This window comes from Ciona intestinalis, unplaced genomic scaffold (genome assembly GCF_000224145.3).
Source record: "Ciona intestinalis unplaced genomic scaffold, KH HT000214.1, whole genome shotgun sequence".
Classification (NCBI taxonomy): Eukaryota; Metazoa; Chordata; class Ascidiacea; order Phlebobranchia; family Cionidae; genus Ciona; species Ciona intestinalis.
In genome coordinates, this window is record NW_004190535.1 from 1 (window position 1) to 13,118 (window position 13,118).

Here is a 13,118-nt window from a genome sequence, read left to right on the forward strand (position 1 = left end):
TTGTTGTTGTTAGGCTATGTGATGCCCTTTGTAAACATCTGAAAAATCATATATTTATGCCGGACAAAGAAGAAGCGTTGAAAATAGCAGCAAGATTTGAGAAAAAATCTCATTTTCCTCGGGTATAGATTAAAATTAGCTAATAGACTGTTATCGATTTGACATATTCTTTTATTAGGTAATGGGTTGTATTGATGGCAGTCATATAGCAGTAACTGCCCCATTGCAAAGGAAGAAAGATTATACAAACAGAAAGGATTGGGACTCTTTAGTTCTGCAAGCTGTTGTTGATGATCTTTATTGGTATGTTTAGATTTATATTGTATCAAGTCTTTTAGCACAAGGTTTTCAGTTTTAGAAACATATCTGTAAAGATGCCAGGAAGCAGCCACGACGCTACAGTTTTTAAGAACTCCGGGTTATTTAAAAATTCCAACAAGCTACCAAAGGAATGTTTTTAGTAATTTATTTGCTGTTATTTTAAATACACTTGTATAAAACAGGCTCCAATTAATATTGAGGGGTATCCAGTTCCACTGTTAATCCTTGGTGATCCAGCATACCCATTACTTCCATGGCTAATTAAGCCCTTCATAGGCACTAATTTATCGCAGGAAAAAGACTCCTATATGTATAAAAGCTCAAAATGCACGAAATTGTAAAAGGTTCGTCTCTGTAAAAAATACAAGACCAAGTTACATTTTAACCGGTTTATTTCACAAAATCAAAATAGAGAATTGTGTTCCCATAAAGCAAGATTATCGGCCAATCTTATAGCCAGCATAGTTTATTCGGCGCAAAGGGATATATATAGGTAAAAAGAAGGAAAAAACATAACTACGTATTATAAAATGTGTAAAGCTAAGTTTCATATTATACAGCAGAAGGGTAATTCTACCGTAAAGGCACAAGCAATGCAAACTTTTATTATTTTAATAATTCTGTTTTATGGTTTCCATGTGTGGCTTATTAAAATGGTGTGCCCACTTCAGCACCCCTTACGACATTATGCGTCAAACACGGACATTTCGCAGAGTGGTATGTACAGCCAATGGCAACCGCCATCATTCCATTTTCCTGTAGAAAAAATCATCCCACAATCCTCCTCTCCTTCATGTGAGTTTGGTTCTCCAGGGTTCCAGTGTGCATGGCTGCTAAGAACTCTCTCTCCGTTTTCCCAAACCCAAGTATTCTCCTGTTCAATATCATTCATACCAATCCAGGTGCGTTGTGATGTAATGCCGAAGTGATGTAAAATCATTCTGAAATATTGCAAATGTATTTAAATGTGTAACAACGTAAGTTTTACAAAAACAATATTATTGTAGGCAGTATATAGTAGAGCGAGGTAAGATGGGACACTTATGGGACAGCCTATGCATGGTAGAGTGAGGTAAGATGGGACACTTAAGCACATATTGCCCAATATTTCAGCAATTAAAGTATATATGACGTTTTTGAGGTTATAACTCGAATTAGTACCATCCTACGTTTATTAACTGACATTTAATAAAAAATGTGAACGCACGAGGAGTTATTTAGCGATTCGCACACCAGGTGTAATTTTACTAATTCAAAAACATACATTTAGGGTAAGACGGGGCAGTTTAAAATACATGTGAAATTTAAATAATAAACGACGTTTTTATTAGAAATACACGTAAGTAACACGAAATAAGAATAAAGGCATCAAAATCATGTTTAAACATTTTATTTCTTGCCCTACTGCTATAGTTTTTAACAAGTTACCTATACAGCATAATGCGTATATTCTTTTATGAACATTAGGTACTGTTTAAACGTTAATGGGTATTGTTCGAACATCAGTGGATAAATATTGTATCCTACAATATTTTTTCACAGAAATAAAAAAGAATAGAACGCGCATCTCTAATGTCGGGAAAGGAGAGAGCATGATACACTTTTTCTAAACAAGCGCTAAAGTGTAAGCGTTAACCTACCAAAAACTAAACTGGCCCAATAAACGTGAACAGTCGGTGTAGTTTTTAAATTAAACAGCTAAAACCTCCTAAAACTACTATGCGCCTATCTTTTACAATGGAGACAAAGCGAAATGGGGACGGAGTTGGCTGTCACGTGAACAGAAAAAGGAATATATCACGGTTTCGGTCAGTTGCGCGTTCTACTATTTTTTATTTCTGTGTATTTTTTGTAGAAAATTGATAAAACTATTAATAAGTTTACATTTTTGCTACAAATTGGGTATTGCTACACTGTTTTTCGCACAAGCCACACTCATAAATTATGGACACATATACGCCGATTAGTGTATCGCCGTCGAGCATCAAACCGAGGACACTTCGGTTTCGATGCAGCAACTAAACTACTGAGCCACGGCGCGGATAAGTCTACTATCTTACCACACTTTATATATTTTTTATTACTTAACAACAGTAATCGGCTTTGACGCGCGCTTTATAAATTCGAGATAATACTGTGGAAAGTTCTGTAATATTTTCTACTGAATATTATTAGATGGGGCTCTGTAAATGAAAAGTTAAAAAAATGTCTCGCTTGACAAAGTGTCCCATCTTTCCCCACTCTACTATATTTATATCCAAAGCAAATATTCCTTTAGGAAAATGTTAGAACACCTCGTAATGTTCATATTTCTTGGCGCAAAAACAGCCAACGTTGCACCGATTGCTGCACACGAACGATTAGCAGCTTGATAGTTTGATGCTGGCAAAGTTCGATATAAATAACCATTTCCAGCAGAAAACCAAGCTGTTCCATTTATCTCTGTAAAACATGCCTTTAGTAAGGAAACAATAAATATATAAACCAACACGTAAACTTACGTTTAACACCAGTTTGAAAAAGGGTTTTCATCTGATCTGAAAAGAGTCGAAATTACATTAAGCGTCGTGCACACGAAATTTAATCGAAACCTACTTTTTAACCTGCCAAACCGGTTTTCCATCTCCTGTATAGCATTATCAACGTATGCACTGTTCGAAGTACATTCTCCTTTTTGTCCCTTTGGACCGAGTCCGCCGATAGGTCCAGTTAAGCCTTTCAATCCAGGCGGTCCTCTTCTACCTTGAGGACCAGGTGGACCTTGCGCTCCCTTCTCAGAATTTCCAACCGAGCTCAAAGTTAACAAAATCTGTTGAGTATCTTGCGCCTCAGCACAAAACACAAGCAACAGTGCGAATACCAACTTAAACAACATTTAAAACTTCTTCTGTATGACAAAACTAGAATTATTAAAAGTCTTCCTTGTTTTAGGACTCTTGCAATTATATTAAATCACCTTGCCAAGATTCAACAAGCTCGGAAACAAAAAAATACTCTTTTAAAGCACATAACCAGTAAACTGAATTACTTTGTTTCGCCAACTGATCTATACATAACAGCACACCAACTTATAAATGTTGATAAAACTGCCGCAAGTGTACAACCAATGTACATGTCCGGATCTGGCGCTTAATTTAGCTAAAAATTTCTTAGCCAGAGGTGATTTTGTTAGAAAAAAACTTCACGAATATACCTGTCGTCAACACTGTAAGAGCTCAAGAAATTAGAAATGCTGATGAAACTACCGTAAGTGTACATAACAACCAATATACATGTCCGGTTCTGGCGCTTAATTTACTTGAAAATTTCTTAGCCAGAGGTGATTTTGATAGAAAAAACTTCACGAATATACCTGTCGTCAACACTGTAAGAGCTCAAGAAATTAGAAATGCTGATGAAACTACCGTAAGTGTACATAACAACCAATATACATGTCCGGTTCTGGCACTTAATTTTCTTGGAAAATTCTTAGCCAAAAGTGATTTTAATAGAAAAACTTCACGAATATTCTTGTCGTCAACACTACATGAGCTCATCAATTATCAATGCTGGTGAAACTGCCGCAAAAGTACAACCGATATACATGTCGGGATTTGGGACCTAATTTTCCTAACGGAATTCTTAGCCAGGGCTGGTTTTGATAGACTCAACGAATACCTGTCGTCAACACTGTATGAGCATGACGTGCAGAGAAAAGAATGTGCCAAAATCAACCTACAAATCGAGTTTCTACTGCAAACTAAACTGGAGCAGATGGCGAGTTTAATGAAAAATGTTAATTTACAACACAAGGTACCGAAAGCAAGTAGATTCAAAACAACCAAGTATATACGAAAGGCACAAAATACACGAAATAGTAAAAGGTTCGATTCTACAAAGAAATTTGCAAGAATGTTGATAAATTGTACCCGGTGATATTAGATTGTTTACCTATAATTTGCTTTCGTGTCTACATTAGCAACGCATGCCGTGAGTGTCAACCAACGTCTATACTAACTTTGGTGTCAACAGTTGATGTTTTAGATTCTGATAGATAAGACTTTTAACTAGTATGCGATATTTCGCAGACTCGAATATATAACAAACCTTATTTCAAATGCTGTTTGATTACAGTTATAACGAAGGGAAAAACACGGCAAAAGAAACTGCATGGAGTACACTGTAACAGCAACACTTTCCAATTGGAATGCTGAAATGTGCGTGGAAACATAATACAAAATGTACGCGCTGGTAATTGAAAATCGTCATATCGAAAATAAACAATTAATCTCGTATATGTACAAGCTAAAACATGTTGGAATATCCAGGGCAATACATTGAATATCCAGGGCAATAAAGGTATTTGTTCCCCACGGGCATTGCCATGGTAGGAACTTGGTGCGATTATCAGGATTAAACCGGTTTCAACTAGATTGCGCGGAAGTGGCACAGAACTAAAAAAAGAGTAGAACGCGCATCTCTAATGTCAGCAAACGAGAGAGGTGATACACTGTCTCTCTTTTGCGGGTCGTTCCCGTTGACTATTGTAGTCAATGGATTCGCGAGCGTTTTATGTAGTCTTTCTTCATTTTTGACTTGATTTAAAGTTATGGGGTAAAACAACTATTTTCTAATATACAAATATTTCTAACAAACCGTTTGCTTGAAGGTTTTTAATTAAAATTATTAAATAATTAAATTTTCTAAAAAGTGGTAAACTGTAAGCGTTAACCTACCAAATAACTAAACTAGCCTAATAAACTTGAATAGTTGGTGTAGTTTTTAATATAAACACCTAGAACCTCTTAAAACTACTATGCGCCTATCTTTTACAATGGAGACCAAGCGAAATGGGGACGGAGTTGGCTGTCACGTGAATAGAAAAAAGAATATATCACGGTTTTGGAAAGTTGCGCGTTCTACTCTTTTTTTATTTCTGCTGTGGGAAGTGGTTGTGGAGCGAGTACAGTTGTCCAGTTTACCGAGCCAGGAACGCTCAGCTCGCTTCCACCAGGCAATCTTCTTGCTAAGGAGTAAAAATTCTGGGCTCTTCTTACGTCGGCCTGAAAAAAATAATTTGTAATTTTGAATACTGTAATTAGATATTGATGAAGGCGAAGATGAACACTTAACACATGTTTTTATTTATTTCTTCAAAACTATAGCGAAGATCGTATTATTAAGAACGAAGAGAAGGGTGTCAGCTAAACGACAGTTGTTAAAACACGCTATGGATAAAAGATACGGGGAAGAGTGACAGTTAATAAGTGTGGCTGTTGTACCCACATATGGTGGCATAAGGTTGAAATCACTAACTCTGTTACTGCATTGGGAAAATGTAAAGACGCGATTTTTTTCTCTAAAGACAAGCAAAGTAAAACACGTTTATAATATCGATGTATGACATATGGGATTGCGACTTTACATATTATTTTTATATGAGTGAGATTCTACGACGAGGCACGCTAGGGGAGCTATAGGATTTAGGCCAAAGTAGGCTACAGTAAGTCCATTTGTTGAAAACTTGTAGTGCTTTGGGCTTTAATGGGACTATTTATACTGCTAACAAACGAGCAACTTAAGTATTGTTATTATGGAACTGAGGTTAAGGGGATACGATGATGTGCGTAAGAAATCTAAAGTTTGAGTATAGTAATATGGGGGAAGATGGGACATCTTAAGCACATAATATCGAAATATCCTGATCGTGTTTTAAAAAATTAACAACGGTCTGTGGGAGTCGTGTGGAAACGGTTTTAAAATTCTTTGAATGTTATGTGTTTACTACCAAATGGAATAAGAAAATAGATTGAAAAGGTGTCCCATTTTCCCCACCCTTCTACATGATTGGAAAAGTCACTAATGCATTTTTGACTTTAAAAATTCAAAACGTTTCCAATATCGTTCGGAAAAACGAGTTTTCGTTCCAAAATAGCGAAATTTTTTTCGAAAACAACATTTTGTTCCGAAATTTTCGCTTTCGTTTCGTTTTCGTAATCTTCGTTGTATACCCAGTAGAATAGTAGATGAACACAGAGAGCAAACATTATTTCAATTTTAATCAGAGATGCTTTCAATATACGTTTGAATTATATATTTTAATTTTTATTAAGTATATCGTGCGATAACTTTTGACGTTCTAAAAAAAAATTGGTTCAAAAACGATATTTTCGTTTCGAAAACAAAATATTTTAGACCGAAATCAAATTATTTTGTTCCTAGTATAACAAGCATTTCTTTGATAACAACATTTTTATAGAACCTCGATAATTTTCTCTGTAACACCTATTTTCTAATGCAATTTATAATGTCTAAAAGTCGCGTTTATTCTAGGAAATAGTAAACAATAAGTTTCGTTTTGGGATCATTATTTTTGTACCTTAAACAATATATTTCGTTACGATAATCATAATTTTCGTCCCGATAACAATACGTTTTTGTTACCAAAACAATACTTTTGTTCTGAAAAAGCAGTAATTTTTATTCCGAAAACAATATATTTTGTTCCGAAATCAAAATACTTTGTTCCTAATGTAATAGATATTTCCTTGATTACAAATTCTGTATAAAATCTCTATAATTTTATCCGAAAATGTCTTATTTTTGAAGCAATATTTGGAAAATAAATATCGTTTTTTTTTTCTAACTAATGTGAATAATACGTTTTGTTTTAGGATCATTAAATTTTGTTTTAAAAACAATATTTTTGGTTAACGATAACCTAATTTTTGATTCGAAAACAATATAGTTCGTTCCGATAACAAAATATTTTGTTGCTAGTATAACAAGCATTTCTTTCATTACAATATTTTTATAAAATCTTGACAATTTTTTCCTTTGTTACGATAACGATAAATTTTATTTTCAAAACAATCATTTTCGTTCCGATAACAATATTTTTTGTTAATACATTTCGTTCCGAAAATAATATTTTGCTTTACCATAACAATGTTCTAAAAATAGGGAACATTTTAAACTTCTTTGTTATGAATTAAGTGACGAAACAATGAACTTACAAAGTGGGTTCTTTTGTTGCTTCATCACCACTTCGTAACGTCGCAGGTTTTTTTCATGACGTCACACATATTTTTCGTGACGTCACATTTTTTAGTAAACTTATGTCGCGAGTGTTCTGTATAAATAATTTAAATTTAAAGTAAGATTAGGTTTAAACGCAAAGCTCAATAATAATGATAATAATGTTTAAATAGTACAATAATAAATAATATAGTAAAATACCGATATAACTACAATAGTTTGTTACTTTTACATAGGTCTCACTGATACCCGTTGAATATTTATTATATGAACAAATTCGTGCATTTATGTCGAAAATTAAAAGTGAACGAAAAGATATTCTGTCACCATTTTTTAAATTTATTGCTGTATTAAATTTATTGCGTCGTATGTGGTCTGGTGGCTTATGACGTAATAATCGAACAGTTGATATTGTGATAATCTCATTATTTTTACATCACATTTGACATTCTGACGTCAGCACTCAGGGATTTTATCATGTACTCGAGAACAATTTATTATTTTAACATATTTGTGCATACAAATGCAAACACCTGTTTTCTACCGGCTATTATAGTCGGCCCCTAATCCTTCTAGCCCCCCGTGGCTACTGGGTTCGCGGGGTGTATAATACGCCACTGACACAGAACAACAAAAAACCTGGTTATAATGGAGGTTGGTTTCCTGGTGCCGCGTATAGACATAGAGGAAGTGGAACCAAGACGAGTACCGAATTGTTGCTACAAATCAAACTACCAAGTTCAACCGACCCCTACAAAGGAAGCTCATTTTTCCCCGATATCGCATTATACCGTTACACAAATATTTGTTTACGTTGCATTGCAAATATAAACAAAAGTGTATATAGTAATAGTCTCTCATATCTCTTATTGAAAGAAAATAAATTCAAAAAAGTTGTTTTACCACCGTATTATGTTTGATTAACCTAATGTTACTTAGTTAGCACAATTTGGCTGGTACATTTTCCGGTCGGTCCGTATTTAATAGACCTCGTACTGTATTTGTTTCGACCTACTGCGCAAGCGCAGTAGCGTCTTGGCGCATGCGCAATAGCGCCCGGTACGAATATATCAGTCGGAACGATTATACCACGACACCGAAGTTGAACAAAATTTCACGATTTGCTATAAACAAATCAGTTTAACCTAATCTATGAATGCATTCTACCTATTGCTAAAAATGGCGACCAAAAGCCGTGTTTTTTTGTTGCTTCTCGTTTTATTTTATCGAAATTAGTCGACTGTGGACGTAAAAGAGTAAATAAAAATTATGCCAATTATAATACGTGCTCAATCATTAGAGCAGCATTTTCAGCCACTTTGAAAAGTCTGCATTCACAACAGTTTTTGCATATCAGGGCAGAAACAGCTATGAATTGGTTAAGGTTAAATTTATGTTTATTCTGATTAAACAGAATAAACGTTCTACGGCCATACAAGAACTTAACACAAAAAGCACATTTGAGTTATTTTAACTAAAGTATTTGATTTGTATGTAAAGTTGTTGTCGGTAGGACGCTTGCTCTGTTTAATCAAGAAAACCATAAATTGAATTGTAGTATGCTAATATATACACGTATACTTTAGTTAATAGAAACTCAATGTAATTTGTTTGTTAAGAAAATCACGAAAATGCATGCTAATGGTCTATAACACCATACAACAACCAATGTAGTGTACATATTTTTCAACAATAATATTTACTTCAAACTGTTTCTGTGGACGGAATATATGAATTCCTCATGGTTCGTGGGCCACGAAACGAGCTGGTTGTTACGACATTGCTAGTCTCTGTAGCTTCGAACGCTGTTGGCTCATCGGTACCTAGCAACCGTGGAACTGTTTGGGACGCACTTAAGCTTCTCGGTGCCTAACTTCGCCGCGTAGACGAACATAGCAGCCTAGGCGAGATACTAGCCAAGTCCAGAGCCGTCTCTAGAGCTTCAATGACCATCCATGTGGAAGTGACGTACATCTCCGCTATTGAGGCTTCTTCTTATGTCGTCATCGGTGTCGTGGGGGTCATCCTGGGTGAAGTCTCTTCGGAGTCGGTTGTTGTCTGGGGTGCAATCGTCGTCACATCTGATCACCCACAACACAGATTCGCAACAATTCACCACATATATGAGGGCATCAAAATCTAAAGACTCACCTACTGTGTTTCGTTTTATCATATAGTCATGTCTACAATCACCACCATTGAGCGTATATGCACTCACCGATTTTTCTTTGGTAGTAAATATAGTGAAGAGAAAAAAGTTGCAAAATCATCGTACTGCGTAATGTCAGAATAAAATACTGTCCAACTCGAAAAAGAAGATGAAAAACTTGCATTCAATCCTAGAATAAAAAAGCACCTGTTCAAAAACGACCAAGCAGTATCCTAAAGTAAATTTGACACCCGAAGCACTCTTATATATAGTAGGGCGAGAGGAGATAGGATACATTGAGCAGATAATATCATAATATCCTGATCGTGTTTTAAACAATTAACAACGGTTTATGGGGGTCGGGAGGATACGGTTTTATATCTCTTTGAATGTTCTTTGTTTACTAGCAAATAAAATGAGAAAAAAAGAAAAGGCGTCCCATCTTCCCCACCCTATTATATGGCACACAATACAGTTAAAAAATATATTTGATATTTATATGCTACTATAGTACTATAAATTGATATATTAATGACTACATATATATATGTATATATATAGTAGGCTACAGTGGGGAAAGAAGGGTCACTTAAGCACTTATCACCCAATATTTCCAAATTCAAAATACTTGACGGTTGTTGGGTGATACCACGAATTGGTACTATCATTTCTTTTTAAATGACAACAATTTAAAAATATATAAAAAACACAAAAGAGGAGTTATTTAGCAAGCCCCACAATAGTTGTAATTTTAGAAATTCGAAAACACACAGGGTAAGACGTGACAGTTTAAAATCAGTGTTAGTTTTGATTAATAAGTGAATTTATTAATAGGAATACACGTAAATAACACGAAATAATACTGCACGCTTGGAAAATCTAGTTTAAACATTCTTTTCCTTGCCCTATTGCTATAGTTATTAACATAGGTTACATACATTATATTATTGAATGAAAATTGGTATTGTTTGAATGATAATGGGGTATAGTTCGAACTTCAATTGATATTTGTATCCTACAAACGCATATGTACTTGTTATAACAGAAAATTGAAAACAACTATTTTTGCTACAAATTGGGTATTGCTACACGATTTTTAGCAGAAGCCACTTCTCTTAAATTATCTCCGAGTGCAAATGACCACATTTCGAATATATTTTTCATATATTATCCTGTTATTATATCACTGTATTATGTTTGAATCACCCATAAGGTATAAATTATTGAATTAAAAGCAAACATTTCAAAGTTTGGCAATAAAAGCCTACACAACTACAATGTGGGGGAAGATGGAACACCAAATTAAAATATTTTTATATTAACAGTATTCTGCAAGTTGTAGTTAACCTACCAAGATTAACCGGCTGTTCTAGTTTCTTTGCCATGTAAACTTTATATAAATAACTTTAAAACGACATTTTTTTGTTTTTATCCCAAATTAAAATCATAGTGACCCCTGCCTATTTTCCTCATGTTTATATCTTAGTTTTTTTCATAAAACTAAAGCTAGTTTAATGAGACTAAATCAAACTGTGCGAAATATTCAAGTTTTTTTTTATGAATCTATGAAACTAGTTTGATCGTTCACACTCGCCATCTACAACATTTCATCCGCTTTACTGTGATTTAGCGAGCATTAAAAACTGACACCTTACTATTTCGCATTTTTTTACCTTTAAAAATTTAATATATTGCCCAGCAGTAACCGGTTTTGACGCGCGCTTTATAAAGTCGTGATTTTACTGTTGCATAATTCTGTAACATAATTTTTTTAGATTATCAATAAATGGGGGTCCGTAAAAGGAAAATTATTAAAAAGTCTCGACCGAAAAAGTGTTCGATCTTCCCCCATCCTACTATACTATTAGGTAAGATAGATAACGTTAGCACATAATATCCTATAGTTCCTGATTAGGTTTTTAACAGTTAACAACGTTTTTTTTAGTGCGGTTATATAATTCTGTAAATATTCTTTCCTTATCATTTTCTATAGGTACATTACCTTTCATTAGAGCTAGGCTATCTTGGTATCTAAATTATTTGTCGTCTGGTCGGTCGTTGGGCAACTTGATATATTCCATGTTATCCTAAAAGCTATGACAACCTTACGGTTAACGCCACTGCCGCATACTAGTAAACTGTTGTGTGGAGCTGATTGTGGTTAACGCTTCTTATATGGTTGCATGACTTGCATTGGAGTTAAGTAAATACTTGTAAACTACAAAGTGGGGCAAGATGGTACACGTGGTTGAAAGTTTTATATTAATATTATGCCGCAACTTGTAACTCGATCATAGGTATTCAACTTATGAGGTTGATATCGAGCAGTATTGTAACATTATCATCAAATAAAGAACGATAAAATGATAGTTTAAAATAGGTACGTGGGCCATCTTGCCCCACCCTACTGTATTTATGGCAGAAGTTTAACATATTATTTCATTTACCTTATCTTATTCAGACAAATATCACAACATACATGCCATTCATTTAAAGGAAAAGCCCGTTTAGGATTTATCAAATTTAGTTAATGAATGTCGAAAGGATTATGTGGAAATAATGGAAGAGGTAATTATAATAAGTTAAACAAATATATTTTTTAGATAAATATATAGTCAACCCCGCTTAATTGGACCAGTTTGACTTTGCCCAGATGTAGTCTAATTGGGCGGGTTGGATATTATATGAAACATTATATGGTTTCCCATTGTCCAAGGTTTCTAAACCATCGCAAGAGTATGCTCAGTTGATTAGTAAGCTTGTTGACAACATGGTTCTTTATATGGTGAGCCAAGTGTAAAAGCTTCACTTGCAGCTTTGACAGTAACACCAACACTGGCACCTGGCCTTCTTCTTGTAACTTTACGGATTTTTGTATGTGAAGTATGTGATACAGTTGTGTTCGAAATTGTACAACAAAAGCATTCCATGTAGTATGTTTACATGGAATTTTGTTCCTTATTAAAGATCACCCCTACGTCTTTAAAAGTGGGTAAACAGCTGCTGTGTTTGCGCAGTATTTGAGGAACTCGAGTCGTCTCTAGATGTCGTTTTTATGGTTGTAATTGAAGTTTTTATACTACCTTATAATCGTTTGACAGCCGCAACAGGCACTATATTTCGAAACAGTTATTAAAGGTTTTAGTTTAAAACTACATAAATGCACTGTCAGCGAAAATGTATTTTGAATTTCTTATTTTATCACATTAACGATTGGCTGTTTTGGGATATAAAGTAGATAATTTTAACTAAATATAAAAAAACGCAATGCGAGTTGTGGGAACACTACATAATACTCCGCAACACTGCATTACGTCAGGTGTTCGTGCCGAACTATCCGTCAGTTTCGCCCTTGTGTTAACAAGATATCAAATACCTAATGAGTGAACATGTATTAAACTAGTTTGCATAATATTAAATCACCCGTTTACTACAACGGTCGACTATAAACTCGATCAAAAACAAGCCAGAAGTAACCAACAAAGCGGTTTTTAGTCGCCATTGGTGACTGTGGAGCAGTAGATAGAATGCCTATAATGAGGATTGAGTGATTGGTAAAGAACACGTGTAAATACGTTTTGTACATCTTCTGTACCCTGTGTTAACTTGTAAACATACACTAGTTAGCCAT

At 34.6% G+C, this 13,118-nt stretch overlaps 2 protein-coding genes and 1 long non-coding RNA gene across 3 annotated transcripts; 1 reads left to right on the plus strand and 2 right to left on the minus strand.

Moving 5' to 3' along the window:
- Positions 1-7: 7 nt before the first annotated feature.
- On the plus strand, positions 8-642 carry LOC113475312 (protein ALP1-like). Its single transcript, XM_026839374.1, has 3 exons — positions 8-122; positions 179-303; positions 353-642. The coding sequence occupies exons 1-3, from the start codon at positions 57-59 to the stop codon at positions 459-461; spliced, it is 300 nt and encodes a 99-aa protein (XP_026695175.1). The 5' UTR covers positions 8-56; the 3' UTR covers positions 462-642.
- Positions 643-697: 55 nt separating this feature from the next.
- On the minus strand, positions 698-3,244 carry LOC100178560 (pulmonary surfactant-associated protein D-like). Its single transcript, XM_002119480.4, has 4 exons — positions 2,917-3,244; positions 2,823-2,858; positions 2,616-2,763; positions 698-1,262 (listed from the first exon to the last, which is right to left on the minus strand). The coding sequence occupies exons 1-4, from the start codon at positions 3,194-3,196 to the stop codon at positions 1,007-1,009; spliced, it is 720 nt and encodes a 239-aa protein (XP_002119516.1). The 5' UTR covers positions 3,197-3,244; the 3' UTR covers positions 698-1,006.
- Positions 3,245-8,649: 5,405 nt separating this feature from the next.
- Positions 8,650-12,843, minus strand: LOC113475313. The gene is made up of 3 exons (XR_003397058.1): positions 11,490-12,843; positions 9,490-9,677; positions 8,650-9,396 (listed from the first exon to the last, which is right to left on the minus strand). It is a non-coding gene; the product is annotated as an uncharacterized LOC113475313 (long non-coding RNA).
- Between the last annotated feature and the right edge of the window lie 275 nt (positions 12,844-13,118).

What these genes read in the sequence shown, in the direction of transcription:
- LOC113475312 (XM_026839374.1), top strand. Translation starts at nt 57, where the DNA reads ATGCCGGACAAAGAAGAAGCGTTGAAAATAGCAGCAAGATTTGAGAAA. An exon ending in AAAAATCTCATTTTCCTCGG is followed by an intron (nt 123 to 178) that starts GTATAGATTAAA and finishes TTCTTTTATTAG; the next exon opens with GTAATGGGTTGTATTGATGG. An exon ending in GTTGTTGATGATCTTTATTG is followed by an intron (nt 304 to 352) that starts GTATGTTTAGAT and finishes CAAGGTTTTCAG; the next exon opens with TTTTAGAAACATATCTGTAA.
- LOC100178560 (XM_002119480.4), bottom strand. Translation starts at nt 3,196, where the DNA reads ATGTTGTTTAAGTTGGTATTCGCACTGTTGCTTGTGTTTTGTGCTGAG. An exon ending in CCGGTTTGGCAGGTTAAAAA is followed by an intron (nt 2,859 to 2,916) that starts GTAGGTTTCGAT and finishes GACTCTTTTCAG; the next exon opens with ATCAGATGAAAACCCTTTTT. An exon ending in TTTTCAAACTGGTGTTAAAC is followed by an intron (nt 2,764 to 2,822) that starts GTAAGTTTACGT and finishes CATGTTTTACAG; the next exon opens with AGATAAATGGAACAGCTTGG.